Below are 17,273 nucleotides of genomic sequence, written 5' to 3' on the forward strand. Positions count from 1 at the left end.
TCTCTGCCAATAAATACCCTGAAATCCTTCACGCTGGTCATTTACATTTACAATACAATTCATTTAAAATGTTAATATGTTTAAGATGCATTTAATGTGTATTTGCCAGTTTTTTACATTTCTAAGATTTCACTGGTTTACAGATTGCTGATCTGCCTCCCCTCACTGATATAAATGAGATGAACAAAATAATACCCCCCCCCCCCCTGTCAGTTTAACACAAAGTGCAACAGCCCCACAAATTACATCCTCCAAAATGATCAGTTAAATCAACAACTCTTTACAACTTTATAACGTTCATGAAGGATGTATTGCAGAAAAGTCTATTTCCAGCGGATGTTTAAAAAAAAAAAAAGGTTTTTATTTTATTTTGAAACGGGTGACCGGAAGTCTATCGGACTTGACTCGAGACCTTCATGAGGCGCCGCTTTCGCAACAGAAGTGAACGGCACCGGCGTCCGACACATGTGGCTAAATATGTGTGGCGAGGCTTCAGTTTGCCGGTCAAAATACTTGACACCGAGGCACCGGTAGTGTTAGGGTGAACGTTAGCTCACTGCGGGAAAGAGGAACACAAATCCCGGCTAACCGTGTGACTCTCGCCCGCAGGAAAGTTTCGCTTCTCCGTTTTAAGTTTTCTCTGATGTCTGTTCCTGAAAACGCCCCTTGTTTACGTGACTGTTGTTCAACGGGAGCGGAGAGTTAACGTTTTACACTCGTACTGCTTTTTTAGCTTCGTGGTTGGAGTCAAACTGCGCAACAACTTTTGAACTCTCCGGCTGTTGTTGTTGCGTCCCGTGTGAACAGCTGACTCACCGACGGAAGGCCAGATCACTGCGATGTTGACCCCCCTCATGGTCTGACGATGATCGGGTCACCGGACCTGCTGGCCTTCACCGGCACCGAGGGGTTCGGGGAAGGAGGTGAGGACCAGGAGGAGAGTCTACCTGAAGAATTCTCGGTCCCCCTTCTACCTCCATCCAACCCCTGGACCTCCACCGCCCAGTTCCACAGAGACTTCATACTGGTGGCTGAATTCTCAGAGCAGGTGTGTGTTTTTAGTTTGGATAAAACATTTGAAAAGACCAGTTCCTGATGCACTGGGGTGCTTTGAAAATCATTAAACAGTATCTGTCAGGGACTTAAGATAAGACTTTGATCTCCTGGGGAAATAAAATGCTGTGCATATATTAAAGCTATAAACAAATCATTAAGTAAAATAAAAATATGCAATAAATCCAAATAAGAAGCTCGATACAGAACAATTCCAGAGGCCAGTGTACATAAATGTTCTTTATGCATTAATGTTGAAAATGGGCAAACCCCCCCCCCACCCCCCCTACAACCAAGAGTGCCGTTTCCTCTTATTCCTGTGAGAAGTAACAAAGTGAAGAATATAATAATGTATAATAATTATGGGATATAAGGTGTAGAAGTTCTGTAGTGTAACCTTAAATAACAGTAATGATAAACATTGCTTAATTATTTTCACCAAACGGCATTCACACATGTGGATTACCTGTGTTTCATTAGTTGTTTAATTTTAGTAAAGTACTTAAGTTCACAAAAAAGGAAGCCTGGAATATTTAATTATTTAATAATTATTTTATTAATTCTTTGTGTGGTTATGTTGCTGCATTTTCTCAACAAAATGAACATTGCAGCTCAGTTTCTGTAATGGTGTCGCAACACGAGATGAGTTGATTTTATTTAGGAAGTATGAATGAGATTAAGATCTCTAATGCAAGAAAGAGCCGTCGGTCGGTCACACAAAGCAGCCATCGTACACTCAGACACAGGAATTGAAACACACCAGTGTTATTTAAAACATCAGTGTTCTCTCAGAGGGACGAGTGTCTCAAAGAAGTCGGGTGCATAATACTGGAGATCAGTTCAGAGTTGGTTTTTAGGAACTTTTAAAACTGAAAACACAGGTATGCTGATGTCTCCTCAGTGTCAGTGACAGCATCCAACCAGGGCTGCAATGATGATGATAGGTGATACAATATTGATTGAAATAGTTTGCGTCAAACTACCCATCCTCCACACATCACACGGCTTTATGAGTGCAGTCTGCAGTCATTTTTCCATATTTTCTGATCTGTAGGTGGGACCCAGACCTGTACTCACAATACCGGACGTCCCCAGCGTCATCGGATCGTTTGACCTCAACCACTTCTCTGTCCGCCTCATGTCGGTGGACTACCAGGCCTCCGGCCCCTCCCAGGCCCATCCTGCCTCCGCCGGGCCCCGCCTCAACTTCAGCGAGGACTCCAAAGTGGTCCTGGGCGATTCGGCGGAGGACGCGTTCGCGTACGTTCACCACGTGACCCTGTATGACCTGGAGGCCCGGGGCATGGTGCGTCCCTTCTGCATGGCGTACGTGTGCTCGGACCAGAACAAGCTGATGGAGAACTTCTCTGAACTGTCGGCGAGCTTCTCGAAGGCCTCCGACAGCCTCAAGACGGGAAACAGACAAGCGTTTTCTATGGAGCTGCATAGGAAACTACAGGAGCTCGAGTAAGATTCTGATGTACTTTGATTGAATAACAATATTCCGATGTATTGGAGCTCCACCACTGGCTACTTGGCTGATATTATCTTATCATTGAGATATCCATATTGGCCAATTCGTTGCCTGATAAGAGATTGCAGTACAGAGGGGATCATCCCTATTATCTCAGCGTTCTATGTCATTGATATTAACTAACGTCGTAAGTTCTATCTTCGCATTTCAAATTACAACCGAGTGAAGGGAATGCAGTGTGAATGGTAAAAATCGCTCCAGCCTCTTTGGAATATATCAATATCTAAAGATAAAAAAGAAAACTCTCTTCCCGCAAATTTGAGGGAGTAGGTTTCAAGGTTTATAACATCAGTCGGACTGTAATCTGTGGGACAAATGACACCTTTTGTGATGTGTATGTGTTCGGCCGACCAATAGAAACACTGCGCTGCATTTGGAAATGTAGAAACTATGATTCCAGCTTCATATTTAGCACATTATCAGACTGTGAAATGCAGCGTGGGAAGTAAAAAATGATCCTACAGAGTAACTTAACATACTGAAAATCCTTTCTGACCTCCAGTGGTTCACCTTCTCACCTCGCTGTAGTGATGTACAGGTGTACTCCCGGCCCCTGTGACATCACTGTTGGGTGTGGTTACAGGTGCAACAGAGCAGGCTGGACTCATTTAACCAAAGAGGGCAGTAGAACGCTGTTTGACTGAATACACTCTCTCTCGACTGTTTCAGGTACACACGGTTGACTCTGCTACAGGAGGCAGAACTTCCGATGGCGACCAATGGGTCCACAGAGGAGGGAGATGAAGCAGATGAGCTTGAAGCTGTGGAGCGTCAAATCTTACATCATAGAGACCTCCTCCGGCAGGTCACTTCCTACCCAAACAGGAAGATGAAACATCCTGACTTCCTGCCTTACGACCCAGCCGACTCCCTCACTGATCCGGCTGCGTTACTGCCTCCTGAGCGCTGCTCCCCCCCTTCCACCTCCCGCAGGTCTTCTGAGCGCCGCCTGAAGCCTCTGGAGGAGCTTTGCAACAACTACTTCCTGACGCTGATGAAGGAGCAGCTCGCTGACATGGAGCGCCGCCTACGTGGCGACAGGAGTGTGCTGCGAACGGCTCGGGTCACACGGTCGTTGTCCCAGAGGATCACGCTCACCAGCTTCCTGTTTGACTTGTGGAGCCCGGAGGACGGAGATGAGGAGGAGAGAGAGAGCAGGAGCGGTGTGGAGGCGTTTCAATCAGAACCGATGAGCCTGGAGTCATTCTGCTCCTGCGTGGAGGAGATCCCCATCAAACTGGAGGCGGGAGAAGCCGGGACAGTCACCCCTGACCCCAATGGTCCCACAGATATGACAGGAAGTGTGAGCAGCGGAGACAGCATTGAAGTGCTCGGGACGGAGAAGTCCTACCGGACGCAGCACGTCGGCGCTGGATCTGACAGCAGAGGTACGAAGAGCAACTAGTTGGTTATTTAAATAGTTTTATTAGAATGATGGTGGCAATTTATAGATTTCACCTTAAACTCTTGGATATGGTGTCTTTTTAGCACACATTTTACAGTTGATCAGTTAATGACACGGTTCCCTCTTCAACAGAAACAGCAGTTGGGATGACGGACACCTCTTACAGGCGAGCCGCAGTAGATTCAGGCTTCAGAAGCGCGCGAACGTACGCCAGACGAGCCAACAGCGAGGACAGCATCGAGGTGCTGAGTACCACCGAGTCCATCTGTCCCGACGACCTCACCGCCATCACGGAGGAAGAAGCAGAGCACCAACCTCTGAGTAACGGCTCTGAGATCGAGGAGGAGACACGGACAGAGTGTACATCTGACAATGTCCTCAAAGAGGAGAAGACACCGACTGCAACTACCTCATTAAATGAGGACGAAAACAAAGAGCCTGCTCAGGAAGATGACGGTCGTGTTGACAGAGGAGAGGCCTTTAAGCAAATAACTGGTGGTGGTGAAGTTATAGGGAAAGAGGAGACGGTCTTTAATTGTTTGAAGAGCAATCAAGTCCATGAAGACAAGATGTCCAAACTACTGCAAGGTAAAGCATCTGCTTCAACACTCGTGTCTAAAGCCCCGTTAAAACAAGATAGTCTATGTCACGCACGCAGTAAAGTGTAGGAGTTTTGAGACTAAATACAAACAGAGATCGGTCGGCTGCAAATGATTCACACAGTAATTTATTCCATGGAGTAAATAACTCTTTGATAATTACAGATCTGCAGTTATATTTTATCAAATGATAACTCAGGTTTATTAAGGCTCTATTTTTTGTATTTTTGGCCATTATTTCTAGTAATTGCTGACTCGTGTTTCTTTCCCCTTTGGACTGTTGCCGAATCTCGAGAATAACTTGATGATAAAATGTTATTATTACTTATAGGAACGAGGGACAAAACGACTGCAAATATATTCTTTAACGTGCAGTGAAACTGTTTTATTAGTTGAAGAAGCAGCGGAGTCGACGCCTCGGTGGTCTGAAGTCCATCGGGCTGTGCGGGCGCTGCCTGACCTTCGTGTCCACTTCACGGCTGAGGCTGACCGGTGGTCTCCGCCCAGCGCTCTTCTCAGGCTGCTGAGCATCGACGAGGGGTCCGACTGCACCAGCGTCACCGGCTCCTCAGACCCGCTCTCTCTCACCCAAACCGTCCACAGCAGCACCCGCTTGGATCAGAGGAGGAGGAGGAGGAGGAAGGCGGGACTCAGAGCCCTCCGGTTCCTCAAACAGAACTCGTTTTCCCAGCATGCTGTGTTTTGTCTCCTGAGCGGTCGGCCGCTGGTCGTCATCGGCGGAGACGAGAGTTCGGTCAGAAAGCTGGTGGACGCTCTGAGCCTCTTCCTGCCGGCTCCTGGTCCTGATGGGAATGCCGTGATGCTGTGTTTGACCTCGCCGCTCCAGCTGAGCGACCTGCTCACCTGGAGACTAATAGGACTACACAGGTACTCCAAATGTTGACAAAATGTTGTGTTTGGGCTGCCCCCAAGTGGCAAAAACAGTCAGTTCTGTTCCATCCTCTCCTCTTCTTTCTGTCCAGATCATCCTCCAGCTCTTCGGCCAGCATTCTTCACTCTCTGACTCGCTACAGTCGTTATTTGGCGCTGTTGGATCTGGACCAGAGGACGCTGCGCTGTCCATCGTACTCCGGCTCCCTCGTCGGCAGACTGGCCAATCCTCACACCGGCATCAGCCGAGGCATCACCTACCTGCTGCACCTGGAGAGCTGCCTGACTGCACTGGCCAACCAGGCTCTGCTGTACACGTGTAATCCTGCTTCGCGTCGTCCAAACACCGCTGCAGGCAACAATGGCGCAGGAGAAAAGGACTTCCCGTCAATGCCAGAATGTTGCAGCAGTGAGTACGATTTGCGAGTGATGCATTTCCTTAGTGACCTCATCAAACAGCGCCACGCAGGACGTGGACCACCGGTTTTAAGGATCTCTTACAACTCGATGCACCTGCACAGAAATACATATGCAGCATAACACTGGATGGACAAACAACATCATAAAGATGGTCTATAATAATACCTACAACCAAATGCAATGAGTTGTGTCGTCTGGCACTGAGGAATCACGCTTATATGTTTTTATCTGCAGTGTTGAATGTTCGTGTGTTTGCATGACTTTTACTGTTTTTATTGGGTCGTGTCTCTTTGGATTACTGTGAACAAGTGCACTAGTGCCTCACCGGCACCAAATCATTTCCCCATGCTGGCTCAATCAATGAAGTACTTCTTTTTATTGGAGTGTGTTTTTAAAATGAAGGCTTATTCCAGAATCACACGTGAACTCTTTGTAATTTAAGATAATTGAGCCACATGTGCAAAAAGAAACTGTGACTGATGTGAGATTACTGTTCAGCCAGCATAGTTGTTGCTTGTAGTTTGCAGATCTTGGTGGTACTACATGGACTGGTAATTATTTACGTTTTATGAACAGCCTTGACTGTAACTTGCTCTGTTATTTTAACTTTAGCTGCATTAGAATAAGAGACTGGTTCTCTCAGGGTTTATGCCAGCTGAACATTTAACATGACTGTTCTCCTGAAACAAGCACAGTTCAGCTGAATTGCCAGGTTGTAAACAAGAAACCTTTTTTGAGTAATTTCACCGGTTCATGTGGAAATTAAAACACTAGTAATTAGAATAGAAATAAAATTTGTCTCCCTTCAGTCCATTCATGTCTGTACGGTAACAACGAAGCTAAAGCCAGCAGCAGGCTAACTTAGCTTAGCACAAAGACTAGAAATACAGATCCAATGGTAACAAAAACCAAAAGACAAACTGCCATTTTACAGGGAGGTTATGTGCCACTTCTCAAACTGTCGAACTTTTCCCTGAAGTCTGTCTGAAAAAGGAGGAGCTTCTGTCTAATTTTAAAAAATCTATTTAGACTTAAAATGAGCTAGAGATTACATTTAGCTTGGCTCACATTATACTTGCCATAGTATCCCACATATGATTTATGTATTATATGTTTTTAAACATAATTGGAGCAGCAGAAGACTTAGTTTAAACCCTTTTACTGCACAAACCTTGTGTACTGCAAGTTTTAGCTGACTATGAATACAGGAAAGGTTTACACATACGAGACCTTAGTCCGGTTAAAGATAAAATGATTTTAAAACGACAATATCTTCCAGGACTGTGCCATGTACTTACTTTTAGTCAAATTTAATTAACAGGACGTATTCCTTCTGTTTAACACTTCACTGTTATTTTAGCAGTTTGATTGATTGATTGATGCAAATATGAGCCAAGTTTAGCATGTGTGTATTTACTCTGAATAATAAACTGAGCAACATAAGCAATAAAAAACAGCGTCAAAGCATGAAAACAGTCACTTTTTCCTTTTATTTGCCAGCGTCACATGATTGCCTCGTATGCATTAAAAGTTAATATCCAAAAGTATTTTTAATAGTCATGAACATAAGCACCACTCAATTAAAACCATCGCCAGAAGAACAAAAAACTATGATTTCAGCATGCATCAGCTGTGGATTATAAAGAGGCTTTTTGTATAATATATCATAAAACATGTCAAACAAAAGTAGAACAAATGTATAGTATATTACATCATAAAAAGTAAAAAAGGTCATAGTATATTAGGTCATAAAGTCATAGTAGGGAAGGCCACAAAATGTCAAAAAAGCAAAAGTATGTCATTAAAAGTTTAAAAAAGTAATCAATATAGTCAATATATGTCAAGTGCAGTAGTATGTCATATTTCAAAAGTTATAGTGTTTCATAAAAAGTAAGAAATAATCACTACAGTATGTCAAAACAATAGTTTAGTATACATATATTTATTCTGAAAATAAAATCTTATATTTTACATTACCATTCTAAATTAAGCAACATAAGCAAAAACAACAGTTTCTGTTTATTTACCAACATCACATGATTGCATCTTATGAGCATTTGTAACAAAAGATATCACACAAAAGCATTTTCACAAGTTCATTAACAGAACATAAAAAAAAATCCAACAGTGCAGAACTGAACTTTAGATCATCAGCATAATGAACTGATCAAGTCATTGACGCATGAAGCAACATAAAGTGTCTCTATGACGTCATGAAAGAAGGACAATGAGGAAGTCTCTCCATCTGTCCGGTTCCATCCTGACGTCTGAATAAAACATTTCAGACGTTGTCTTGTGGCTCCTCCAGCTCTCCATCAGTCTGGAATCAGGCCCAGCTGCAACAACTGAAAGGACAAAAAAAACAAACATGTATTTCAGCATTAATGATCAGCTGCTGGGAGTTAAAAAGGAGGCTTTATATCAAATACAGAACTGAGAAGCAACACTTAGTTTGATTGTTTTATGTGTAAATGGAGCCAGTAATCAGAGCGCAGATCAGCCTTGAGGGATGAAAACAAGATACGATTACTACTCAGATTATTTCAAACTTTATCAGTACTGATATGATAAACCAATTAATCAATTAGTCGACTCACTGAAAACGTATTGAGAACAATTAGGATTAATCTAAACTGTCATTTAAGTTTAAAAACCTTGCGTGTTTACCGTGTCACTGACCGGGAGCTGTACGGTTTGAGAGTTTACTGGATTAAAGCAGCTCTACTTCTTGGTCCTCTCATGTTGGACTGAGGGCAGACTGGACGCTACACTGACTCACTATCAAGCGGCATTACAGGACAGGGCAGGCTGGGGCTAACTGGTTAGCATGCACATATCAGTAGAGATCTCTACAACACAAGACATACACGTCTTAGACTTAATGTCAACACTGTACCCAACACTCTCCCATGCGGTTGATAATAATAGTTCATCGTTACTAAAAGATTAAGATTCTAGCCATATCTTACACATTGTACCTTTAACGGCTGGTGGTGGTAATGAGTCGGGAAAGGCGGGAAGACGACGACTATTGTCTGATTTAACATTGCAGGATTTACAGTTTGCTCTCAAAAAGAAAAATATATGAGCCACAACTACAGAGAAAAAGACACTTCGGACTTTATTCTTTAAAGGTGCATTATGAAATAAAAAAAGGACCCAGAGGAGGAAACAGCTGATGACAGTTGTGGGACTTACAGCCGACGGGGCCTTCACGAGTACAGTCTAACAGCCACTGGACTGTCTACATGAGGAGGAGACACAAAGGGTTAACTCAACACCACAGAAGACGCATTGTGAAGGATCACCACATGTGACAGAGCGACTTACAGTAGGTGCTGATCACCACATCAGGAGAGGTCAGATCCACGGCCTTTTAGTGACTTTTATACTCCAGCGTGAAAGGAAAATAGAAAACGTTCACATAAAGGTTGTGGTGCTTTTGTTAGGAATTAAATCTCACTCACTGGTCCCAGTTCTCTGTTGATGAAGACCGAGTGGATACAATGGCGTAAAGAAATAATAATTTATCCCCATCTGACATAGACAGAGAAACAAACACATGCTGTGTTTTGTGGCTGTGGACGCAATTTGCAAGACTTAAACTCCTAATTGACCCGTCACTAAGACGCGCTGCTTCTATGTAAATATCATTTAATTCTTTCGGTGAATAAAAAAGCTATTTCAGAGAGACGCAGACAGAAGGATCTACAATATGTGTTTGAAGCATATATCCAGGATGTCAAACGGATTCATCAGTGAAAAGATAAAGACAGAAGCTACAGATCAGTGTGTGGAAGTGAACCACATTACCCGATGATGTTCCTGTAAAGCCGGGTTGGTCTTTATTTGCCGTTACAGTCATTAAAAAGCAAAAGCAGCATGTTTACATTCAGTGTACCTTCAGCAGCTAGCGTAGCATAGAAGTGCAAATGCTAGGTATTGATGTGCTAAAGTACTCTGCTAATGTTAGCTCCAGATCTTTTTATGTAGAAATATAACGTTTTATCAACGTAGATCTCATTCCAACCTCTCAGGGTAAATAGTAAGTTGGTGCAGTTCCTTCATGTTACCACCAGGTGTCACCAATGAGAGCAAATAACTTATTTGCTCTTAAATATATATCTAAGAGTACTGATCATTTTTAACCTATTTGTGATGATTCAACACCCACACAAGCATGTTGAGGGTTCAGTGCATTGGTCCTTTATTATGAGAAAGACGTCCACACACACCTGTCGTGTTCTCTGCCTCCTGTGAGCTCTCCTGTATGAAGGATCTGAGCCGTTCTGGGCTGGAGGACAAACGGTCCCACAGCCACCTGAGAGCCCACATGTTATCCTGAGAGACAGAGAAATGTTACTGGGTGAAACGTTTTGGATCTTCATGGGGATAAGGGACATGGAAACCGTTCAGCTCTTTGGAATAAATGTCTGCAAACAGGAGGTTACCTTAAACGTCTTGAGCACAGGGATGGCCGGACTCAGAGCAGCGCTAATGATTCTCCCACATAAAGCCCCCGTTACCAACAGCAGCAAAGCCTGATCTGGGTACACCTGTAAACACACACACACTAACAGTTTAGTACCCGCTGGTAACATCCACGTGTACATGTGTAGATCACAGCGTGCTCACCTCCTGAAAGAAACGTGGGATCTGTATGTTTGACCCGTGCCGGTCGAGCAGTATCGAGTCCACAACAACCATCGCTTCCTAAAGTCCGGACATGAGAGACAGAATGTAAACAACTATTGCTGGGAACAAATGGAAAATAAGCTGTAAATAAACAAAAAAACACATACGTGTAGAAACTGTGGGCTTGGTTCTGGGACAGCGGTGAGTGTGTTGACGACTGTCAGTAAACCGGTCCAACACTGAGACTGGATCAGAAAGGCATCAGACGTACGATCACAAGCAAGTCTAACTTTAATCATATAGCACGTTCATACACATAAGGGGACAAAATAATCATTGACAATCGCTTTGTCACAACAAGAACACATAAACTATTAAAGACAATATTTAAAACAGAAAAAAAGACATGTCAAGTCTTGAAGGACAATTCAGTCACTGGGAGCTCATAAAATAAACTCAGCTTTGACAGAGGAGAGGTCCGGGTAGCTCCTAGCATGTCCTGTACCAGACTTAACAGTCCACAATGTATTATCTATTTACAACTATGTATTTATTCATCCAAAAACTTATGAATCGGTCTGCATTTACAAGAACGAACAGTTTGTATGTTATATTAAGAAGAGCCGGTTACTGCGATTACTCCAAGCAGCATGGGGAAAGAATTAAAATATGAATTACTGGAACATGTTTTGGGCTTTTTCTGTCTGAATAAGTCGCAAAATGGGGCTTTAAAATTGCCAAGTTGGCAACACAGAGTGTGGATGTGACGATAGTTCATCACGGTGCAGCGCATGGGTGTTAATTTGATCAGCACAGATTAGACTATAACGGAGACTGACCGGCCATTCAGTGAAAATAAATCTGAGAATGGATCAGTGACATGAAACATCAAATTCCTGCAAAAAAAAAAAATATAATAATAATTCGCAATAATCCATTATTCTTTTCCTCACGGAGGTCTGAATGCCAGTAATGTACGTGAAACGCTTCACTGAAGTGGAAAGTCACAACGGTTTGTTGTGAAACTGAACAGAGACGAGTCGGACTTACGTCAGTGAAGACGGCGGAGCAGCATCTCTGAACCCGGAGAGCAAACCTCACCAGCAGAACGTGTGGAAGCGGCACCGCATCTAGAGAGAGAAGACACTTTGACTTCTTTTTGTTTTTTTTAAAAAGGTAAGAAAGCAAAAATCTATAATCCATCCACAGCATGCCTGACCTTTGATAGGCTGCCACGCTGCATCAGAGAAGCAGCAGAGCTGTGCCGACTGACTGACCACCAGCTCCGGTGCTGTTGCCGTTTTAAAGAGGCGGAGATAAAAGAGGAAGAGGTGTGGAGTGAAGCGCAAGGCGGGAGCGTTCACCGAGGGGAACAAACTGTGCAGACCGCCCGTTAAGGTCCCATCCATGCACATGAAGAACGGGATGAGGTCTCGTACCTGCTGGAGACTGGTGGAGAAACAGAACAAAGCACCGGTCATGTCTCAATGATGTATAGATCTAGCCTATGTTATGTTACGGTTACAGTTGTAATAACTACTTTAAAAAAAAAAACAGGGGAACCCTCATGAGCTTTGCTTTTATGTATCAATATCATTATAAAATAGAAGAAAATGAAGATCCCTAGAAGAATATTTGTAAATTCAATTACAGCATATTTTAATACAATTTAAATTCGGCTCCGAGGGAATCATTTTAATTGGACGTTATATTATTATGTGCGTTTGCTCAACCGGCTCTCTCAGGGCGTGAAAATCAAAAAGCGTTGTGCCAGCATGGGATGCATAATTTATCAGAATCAGATCATAAAGAATATATCCTCAAATGTAATGAAAGTACATGTATGTATGTATGTATTTGAAAATTCTAGTAAAGTTTTTTATTTTTTTTTATTGAAGATCAGACAGATGGTGAAACTATCGCTGCAGATGGCGAGCTGGACGTGAATTAAAGAGCAGAACAGAAAACAGGCAAATGAGTGCAACGCGTCACCTGAGCGGCCTTTATAGAGACCAACGCTTACAGTCGGTGGACCCTTCATGCATGTTTAACCAATCGCCTGGGAGGTCAAGTCTGTTCAATTTCTGTGGTTTAACGTCACAAGAGTCGAGGGAAATGTTGTAAATATAACCTCATACCTCAATCTAAACCATTGGAATATTTGAACACTCACCGCTGGGAATCATCGCTCTCGATGACTCGTAGGTAGCGACACAATTCTCTGTACCTGCAGACGGTAAGAACACAGCCAGCTTTGGTTTTATTAGCAGTTGTGAAAGGCAACGGTGTGTGTGTGTGTAGAAATGTGTGTGTGTGTGTGGTGTATCTGTATTGTACCTGTGCTGCCGCTGTAGTAGTTCTGTTCTCAATATAACTACAGAAATCTGTTCAATCAGGAAGTCCTTCTTGCCTTTGTCTTTGCGGAACCCCGTCACGTTCTGCCCCTTCAGCACCGACACCAGCAGGACGTCATCCCACGGACGAACACACAGGCTGAATGAAGAGCGCACACACACACACACACACACACACAAAGTTACAGTAATGCATGAAAAGGCTTTTATGTTTAAACTGCTGCCTCGGAGACACGTTTGAAGACACACACACCTGTTCTTCACGCTCTTCAGCTCAGCAGGGAAATTGAACCTCCTGTAAAAATCCTGCAATTTGTGGATGAACTCCGGGGTTAAATCGGTCATCACCATCTGTCTCTGCACGGACGCTATTACCCTGGAAAACACAAACAAGGTAAATATCCAAATGAATTAGTTTCAGACAGGACACAGCATGGGTTCTCTGTGTGTGTGTGTGTGTACCTCTGAAGTAACACCAGTCTGGCTTCAAAAGCATTAGCAAGGGGAGACTGTGAGATGTAAGTCCTGTAGAGAATCATATCGACAAAAGAAAATTACTACACAGAGAGCAAAAAAGCTGCCAAGATAAACATTTAATCTAGAACAGGAAATGCTATTCATGCTGTGCGTGTGTGTGTGTCTGTGTGTGTGCGCACCCTGAGACTTGAAAATGGCGAACAAAGTCCTCAGTGGCTCCCAGCCTCATGATGGCAGCAGCTCTGCCTTCCCGTTTATCCGCTTTGTCCAGGAACGATGACACAAACTCGTACACAGGCGTGTAGCTGCAAAACAAAACAGAAAAATTGAATTCTAAAAATGTCACTTTAGTTAATAATGTTAGAGACGACGTAAAGTAAGACTGGTGAAACAGCCAGTTGGTGTATTTGCAGCCATCATTTTAATTGTTAACTGCATGTGGATGTCTCTGTCAAAATACGTTTGTGTATTTTTCAGTCTGGACTGTTTTCGATGGTTTGAGCTGGGCTCCAAATCTTTAAGGGGCGCTCCAGTGATTTATTATTGCATTTCCATAAAGTTATATGGAAGTCATAAATATTTAAAAAATATTGTAAGAATTGTCAAAATCAATGCAGCAGACATCCTGACTTTTAGTCCCCAGTGTGTGTCAATAACCAGAAAACACTGGATCCTACATTTCCCATAATGCATCTGGATAGCATCCTCTGTGCTCGATAAATACCCACAACTTTCAAACTCCACACCTCCAGTTTGTAACGTCATCAGACCCAAAGACGTTGTACAACTAGTTTAACATTCTGGGGAGAACATAAGCTTACAAGTAAACTGAAATTTTGGGAGAAAATTGTTGAGTGCCCCTTTAATGCTACAGCGCACGCTTCCGTCTCAGCCCGTGCACGTTCATGAGTTATAGAAAATGTGTACAAACACTGTAGGTTACTACCTTTTGATTTGCACTATCCGGTCATGCTAACATCAGAATGTCACAACACGTGCCCCATTAAAAAAGTGCCATGACCCATGAGTATATTGGATGAAATTTAAAGGGTAGCTAACGTTAGCTTACCTTGAACAAGCTAACTTTACGTCTACAAGCCTCACGTGCAGAGCGTTTGGTTACATAACGTTACGCACTGTAAAGAATGTTCATAAACAACTTTTTAGGTTATAGTTTTGCTAGCTTCTCGAAAAAGTGACGAGGCGACCCAATGCTAGCCGACAAGAACATCAGGCACACGACACTGAGCCCCCGGGAGAAAAATTGAGTTTTTAGGGAGTCCCCTTTATGCTAGAGCATTTTGGGGGTTTTGGAATGACAATGTTCAACAATTATTTATGGGTTCAATGTTTGCGTGTCCGCATATTTTCGACCGCATGGTTTTGGATGTTCATTTGGTGCAGACGTTAATGGATGAGGATGAATCCTAATGACTTTCATGTATTACTTTCATGTATTACAGATCCCTGATTCATAAATGGGGCGAGATCATCTGGACGGATTTCAGTGTCCTTTCCACATCATAGACAGCTCTGCTCCGTCACTCACTCGAAGACGAGGCCTTTCTGGTTCGAATGGTCCAGACCGCATTGCTCCAAAGTCTGTCCCTTCAAGAAGGACGAGAACTTTGCAGAGAGCCCGTGTTTGAAGCTCTGCAGCATCGTGTCTGGACAAGAGGAAGACAAACCCAGTGACGGTGAAATGTAATAACAATCAAAACAACAAGTGGTTCAGTCTGAGGATTTGTATTTTAAGTACCTGCATGTCGGAGGTGAGAATCTATTTCAGACAAAGTTAGGTTGAAAGGCTGAAGTCCTCCCAGCAGCGAGCCGTTTCTCAGGTTGTTCCAGAAGTCGCTCCTCTTGTGGCTGTTGCAGTGACACACACCGCAGCAACACCACATCTGACACTGAACACACACACACACAGAGTTTTGATGCCTGTGTTCTTGCTGTGTATATAGTTTAAAGTCTACGTCAACACATACCGATGACGCCAGCTTGTCGCAGATGTAACAGAAGCACTGATCACACATCAGCTGGTTACCGGCCGCAGGAGCACCGATCTCACAATCTGTAGCCCTGAGCAGCACAGAGGAGAGGAGGGTGTGATCATCTCTAATGGAGGTCAGTATATCACAAAATGTGTGATGCAACAATTCACTCACGTAAATGCATGCAAGGGACAGTCGTAGCGTGCATGAGGCAGGACCTCAGCGCGGCGGGAGAAGGTGATGACCAGGTCTTCATCCAGAGCACTGGGAGATACAACACAGTCTGAAACACAAGAAGAAGAAGAAGAAAGCAGCTGATGACCATTTGCAACATGAACAACCTTCACATGCTGCTGGTGTGGACAGTAAACACAGCTGTTACCACTCTTCTTCATGTCCTCCACCTCCACGATGAGAACCGAGGGATCACTGCAGGATATGTCCTCTTCATCATCATCACTGAGGATGATGATTTCTCCAGTGTCCACAGCTGTACCCATCAGAAATGTTTGGCAGGGAAAAGAAAAGGCAATCCCACCACGTGTCCTGTAAGATGTTGGTGAGTGAGTCACACATGAAACCCTTCATGAGTTGCTGGTTTGTCAGTATTCTGGGAAGGGACCCGATTCATGTCAGTAAAATATACCGGACACATCATCTAGATGAGACGTTACCGTGTCTTTGTTTCCAGAACAGAACAAACCACATTATCGAACTTTTAAGAAGCTTACCAGCTTTCCGCGAGGCAGGAAACAGAAAGTTAAATACGTGTAAAGACGGTCGCAGATTGTGTCAACATTAACAATGTACTTCTTTACTACAAAATATAGATACAAAATACGTTTATGTGGTTGTTTTAGTTTTGTTAGCGACAGCTGTCTTACCTTTGTTGTTCAAAATTAAAGTTTTGTTTTTTTTTGGCGCCCGGGCGTTCTCCAAATTCACCGTGACCGGATATGACGTTTCCTTTTCTTCTTTGTCGTCTGAATTAATGGTTGGCAAACCAGTTTATAGGTGCATTACCGCCACCTACTGGAGCAGTAGATGAATGCATAATGAAGGAGTAAATTAATATTATTTAATAGAACAGAGTTAGTTTCTCTATTTAAAATAAATAAATACATACTAGAATGTTTGTGTATTTGGGACTAATTTCTTTCGTATTATTGACCCGAAACATACAACACGTTTCACTGAGTCCTCTGTTTCACAATAATCAACTAACTCAGACAGATGCTTGCCTATTAAAAAGCTTTTTTTCTCTTGTTTTCACTTTATCATTGAAGCTTCACTGAACCTAAAATCCTTGTATCAGTCTTATTATCATCTGGAGGTGAACGGCTCTTTTAAACTCTTTTAATTTGCTCTTCTGCAGCTCTTAAATCCTTCTTTAAAATGAAGTCATTGGATTGTTATTTTATTTAAAATGGAACACTTGAGCGATCCTAAAAGCCAAAGTCCTAACTGCCTCTTCCCTTTTTAAAAAGTAAACTTGTTTTGATCAATCTGTCACTGAAAGATAAAGCCATATTTCATTCTTACACATTTCCTAACACTTATTTTCAATTAACACATCCACATTTACTGTCTGAAAAGATTCTTTAGAAAGTTTATCTATTAATTGTTAGACATCTAACAACTAATTTCCTCTGTCCTGTTGAGGCACAACAAGCGTAACCCTCAACACTTCCAAATACATAAAACGATGGATAAGGAATGAATAGTCGTTTTAAATACATTTTTGGTCAAAGAAAGTCAGTTCTTCACATGGATTCAAATATAAATAAAGACCAGCACACAATGTGCATCTTGCATGCGATTGTGCATTTTTACACTAATTGCAAATGATCAGTCAAGTCCATCGATTACTCAGCAAATTACCCTAAAATTGTGGTTTCAAAATAAAACACA

General features: G+C 42.8%; 2 protein-coding genes across 4 annotated transcripts; one reads left to right on the forward strand and one right to left on the reverse strand.

The window, feature by feature from the left end:
- The first annotated feature begins 387 nt into the window (after positions 1-387).
- On the forward strand, positions 388-7,375 carry smcr8b (Smith-Magenis syndrome chromosome region, candidate 8b). Of its 2 annotated transcripts, none has more exons than XM_076091548.1 (6): positions 388-1,048; positions 2,108-2,520; positions 3,257-3,975; positions 4,131-4,580; positions 4,984-5,479; positions 5,575-7,375. In XM_076091548.1, the coding sequence occupies exons 1-6, from the start codon at positions 866-868 to the stop codon at positions 6,020-6,022; spliced, it is 2,709 nt and encodes a 902-aa protein (XP_075947663.1). In that variant the 5' UTR covers positions 388-865; the 3' UTR covers positions 6,023-7,375. The 2 variants fall into 2 exon arrangements, with proteins under 2 accessions (XP_075947663.1, XP_075947662.1); XM_076091547.1 differs by having other exon boundaries at positions 389-1,048; positions 4,125-4,580.
- A 730-nt stretch (positions 7,376-8,105) lies between these two features.
- On the reverse strand, positions 8,106-16,332 carry LOC142949735 (uncharacterized). Of its 2 annotated transcripts, XM_076091550.1 has the most exons (20): positions 16,247-16,332; positions 15,745-15,908; positions 15,537-15,645; positions 15,357-15,450; positions 15,128-15,278; positions 14,918-15,035; positions 13,548-13,673; positions 13,354-13,416; positions 13,145-13,267; positions 12,875-13,030; positions 12,711-12,764; positions 11,757-11,986; positions 11,588-11,667; positions 10,705-10,782; positions 10,538-10,615; positions 10,354-10,458; positions 10,138-10,243; positions 9,370-9,439; positions 9,101-9,146; positions 8,106-8,247 (listed from the first exon to the last, which is right to left on the reverse strand). In XM_076091550.1, exons 2-19 carry the CDS (start codon positions 15,860-15,862, stop codon positions 9,128-9,130), a joined length of 1,878 nt encoding a protein of 625 aa, XP_075947665.1. In that variant the 5' UTR covers positions 15,863-15,908; positions 16,247-16,332; the 3' UTR covers positions 8,106-8,247; positions 9,101-9,127. The 2 variants fall into 2 exon arrangements, with proteins under 2 accessions (XP_075947665.1, XP_075947666.1); XM_076091551.1 differs by lacking the exon at positions 9,370-9,439.
- Between the last annotated feature and the right edge of the window lie 941 nt (positions 16,333-17,273).

Source organism: Anarhichas minor, unplaced genomic scaffold, assembly GCF_050575085.1.
Source record: "Anarhichas minor isolate MPS153535 unplaced genomic scaffold, ASM5057508v1 ptg000014l, whole genome shotgun sequence".
In the NCBI taxonomy this organism is placed as follows: Eukaryota; Metazoa; Chordata; class Actinopteri; order Perciformes; family Anarhichadidae; genus Anarhichas; species Anarhichas minor.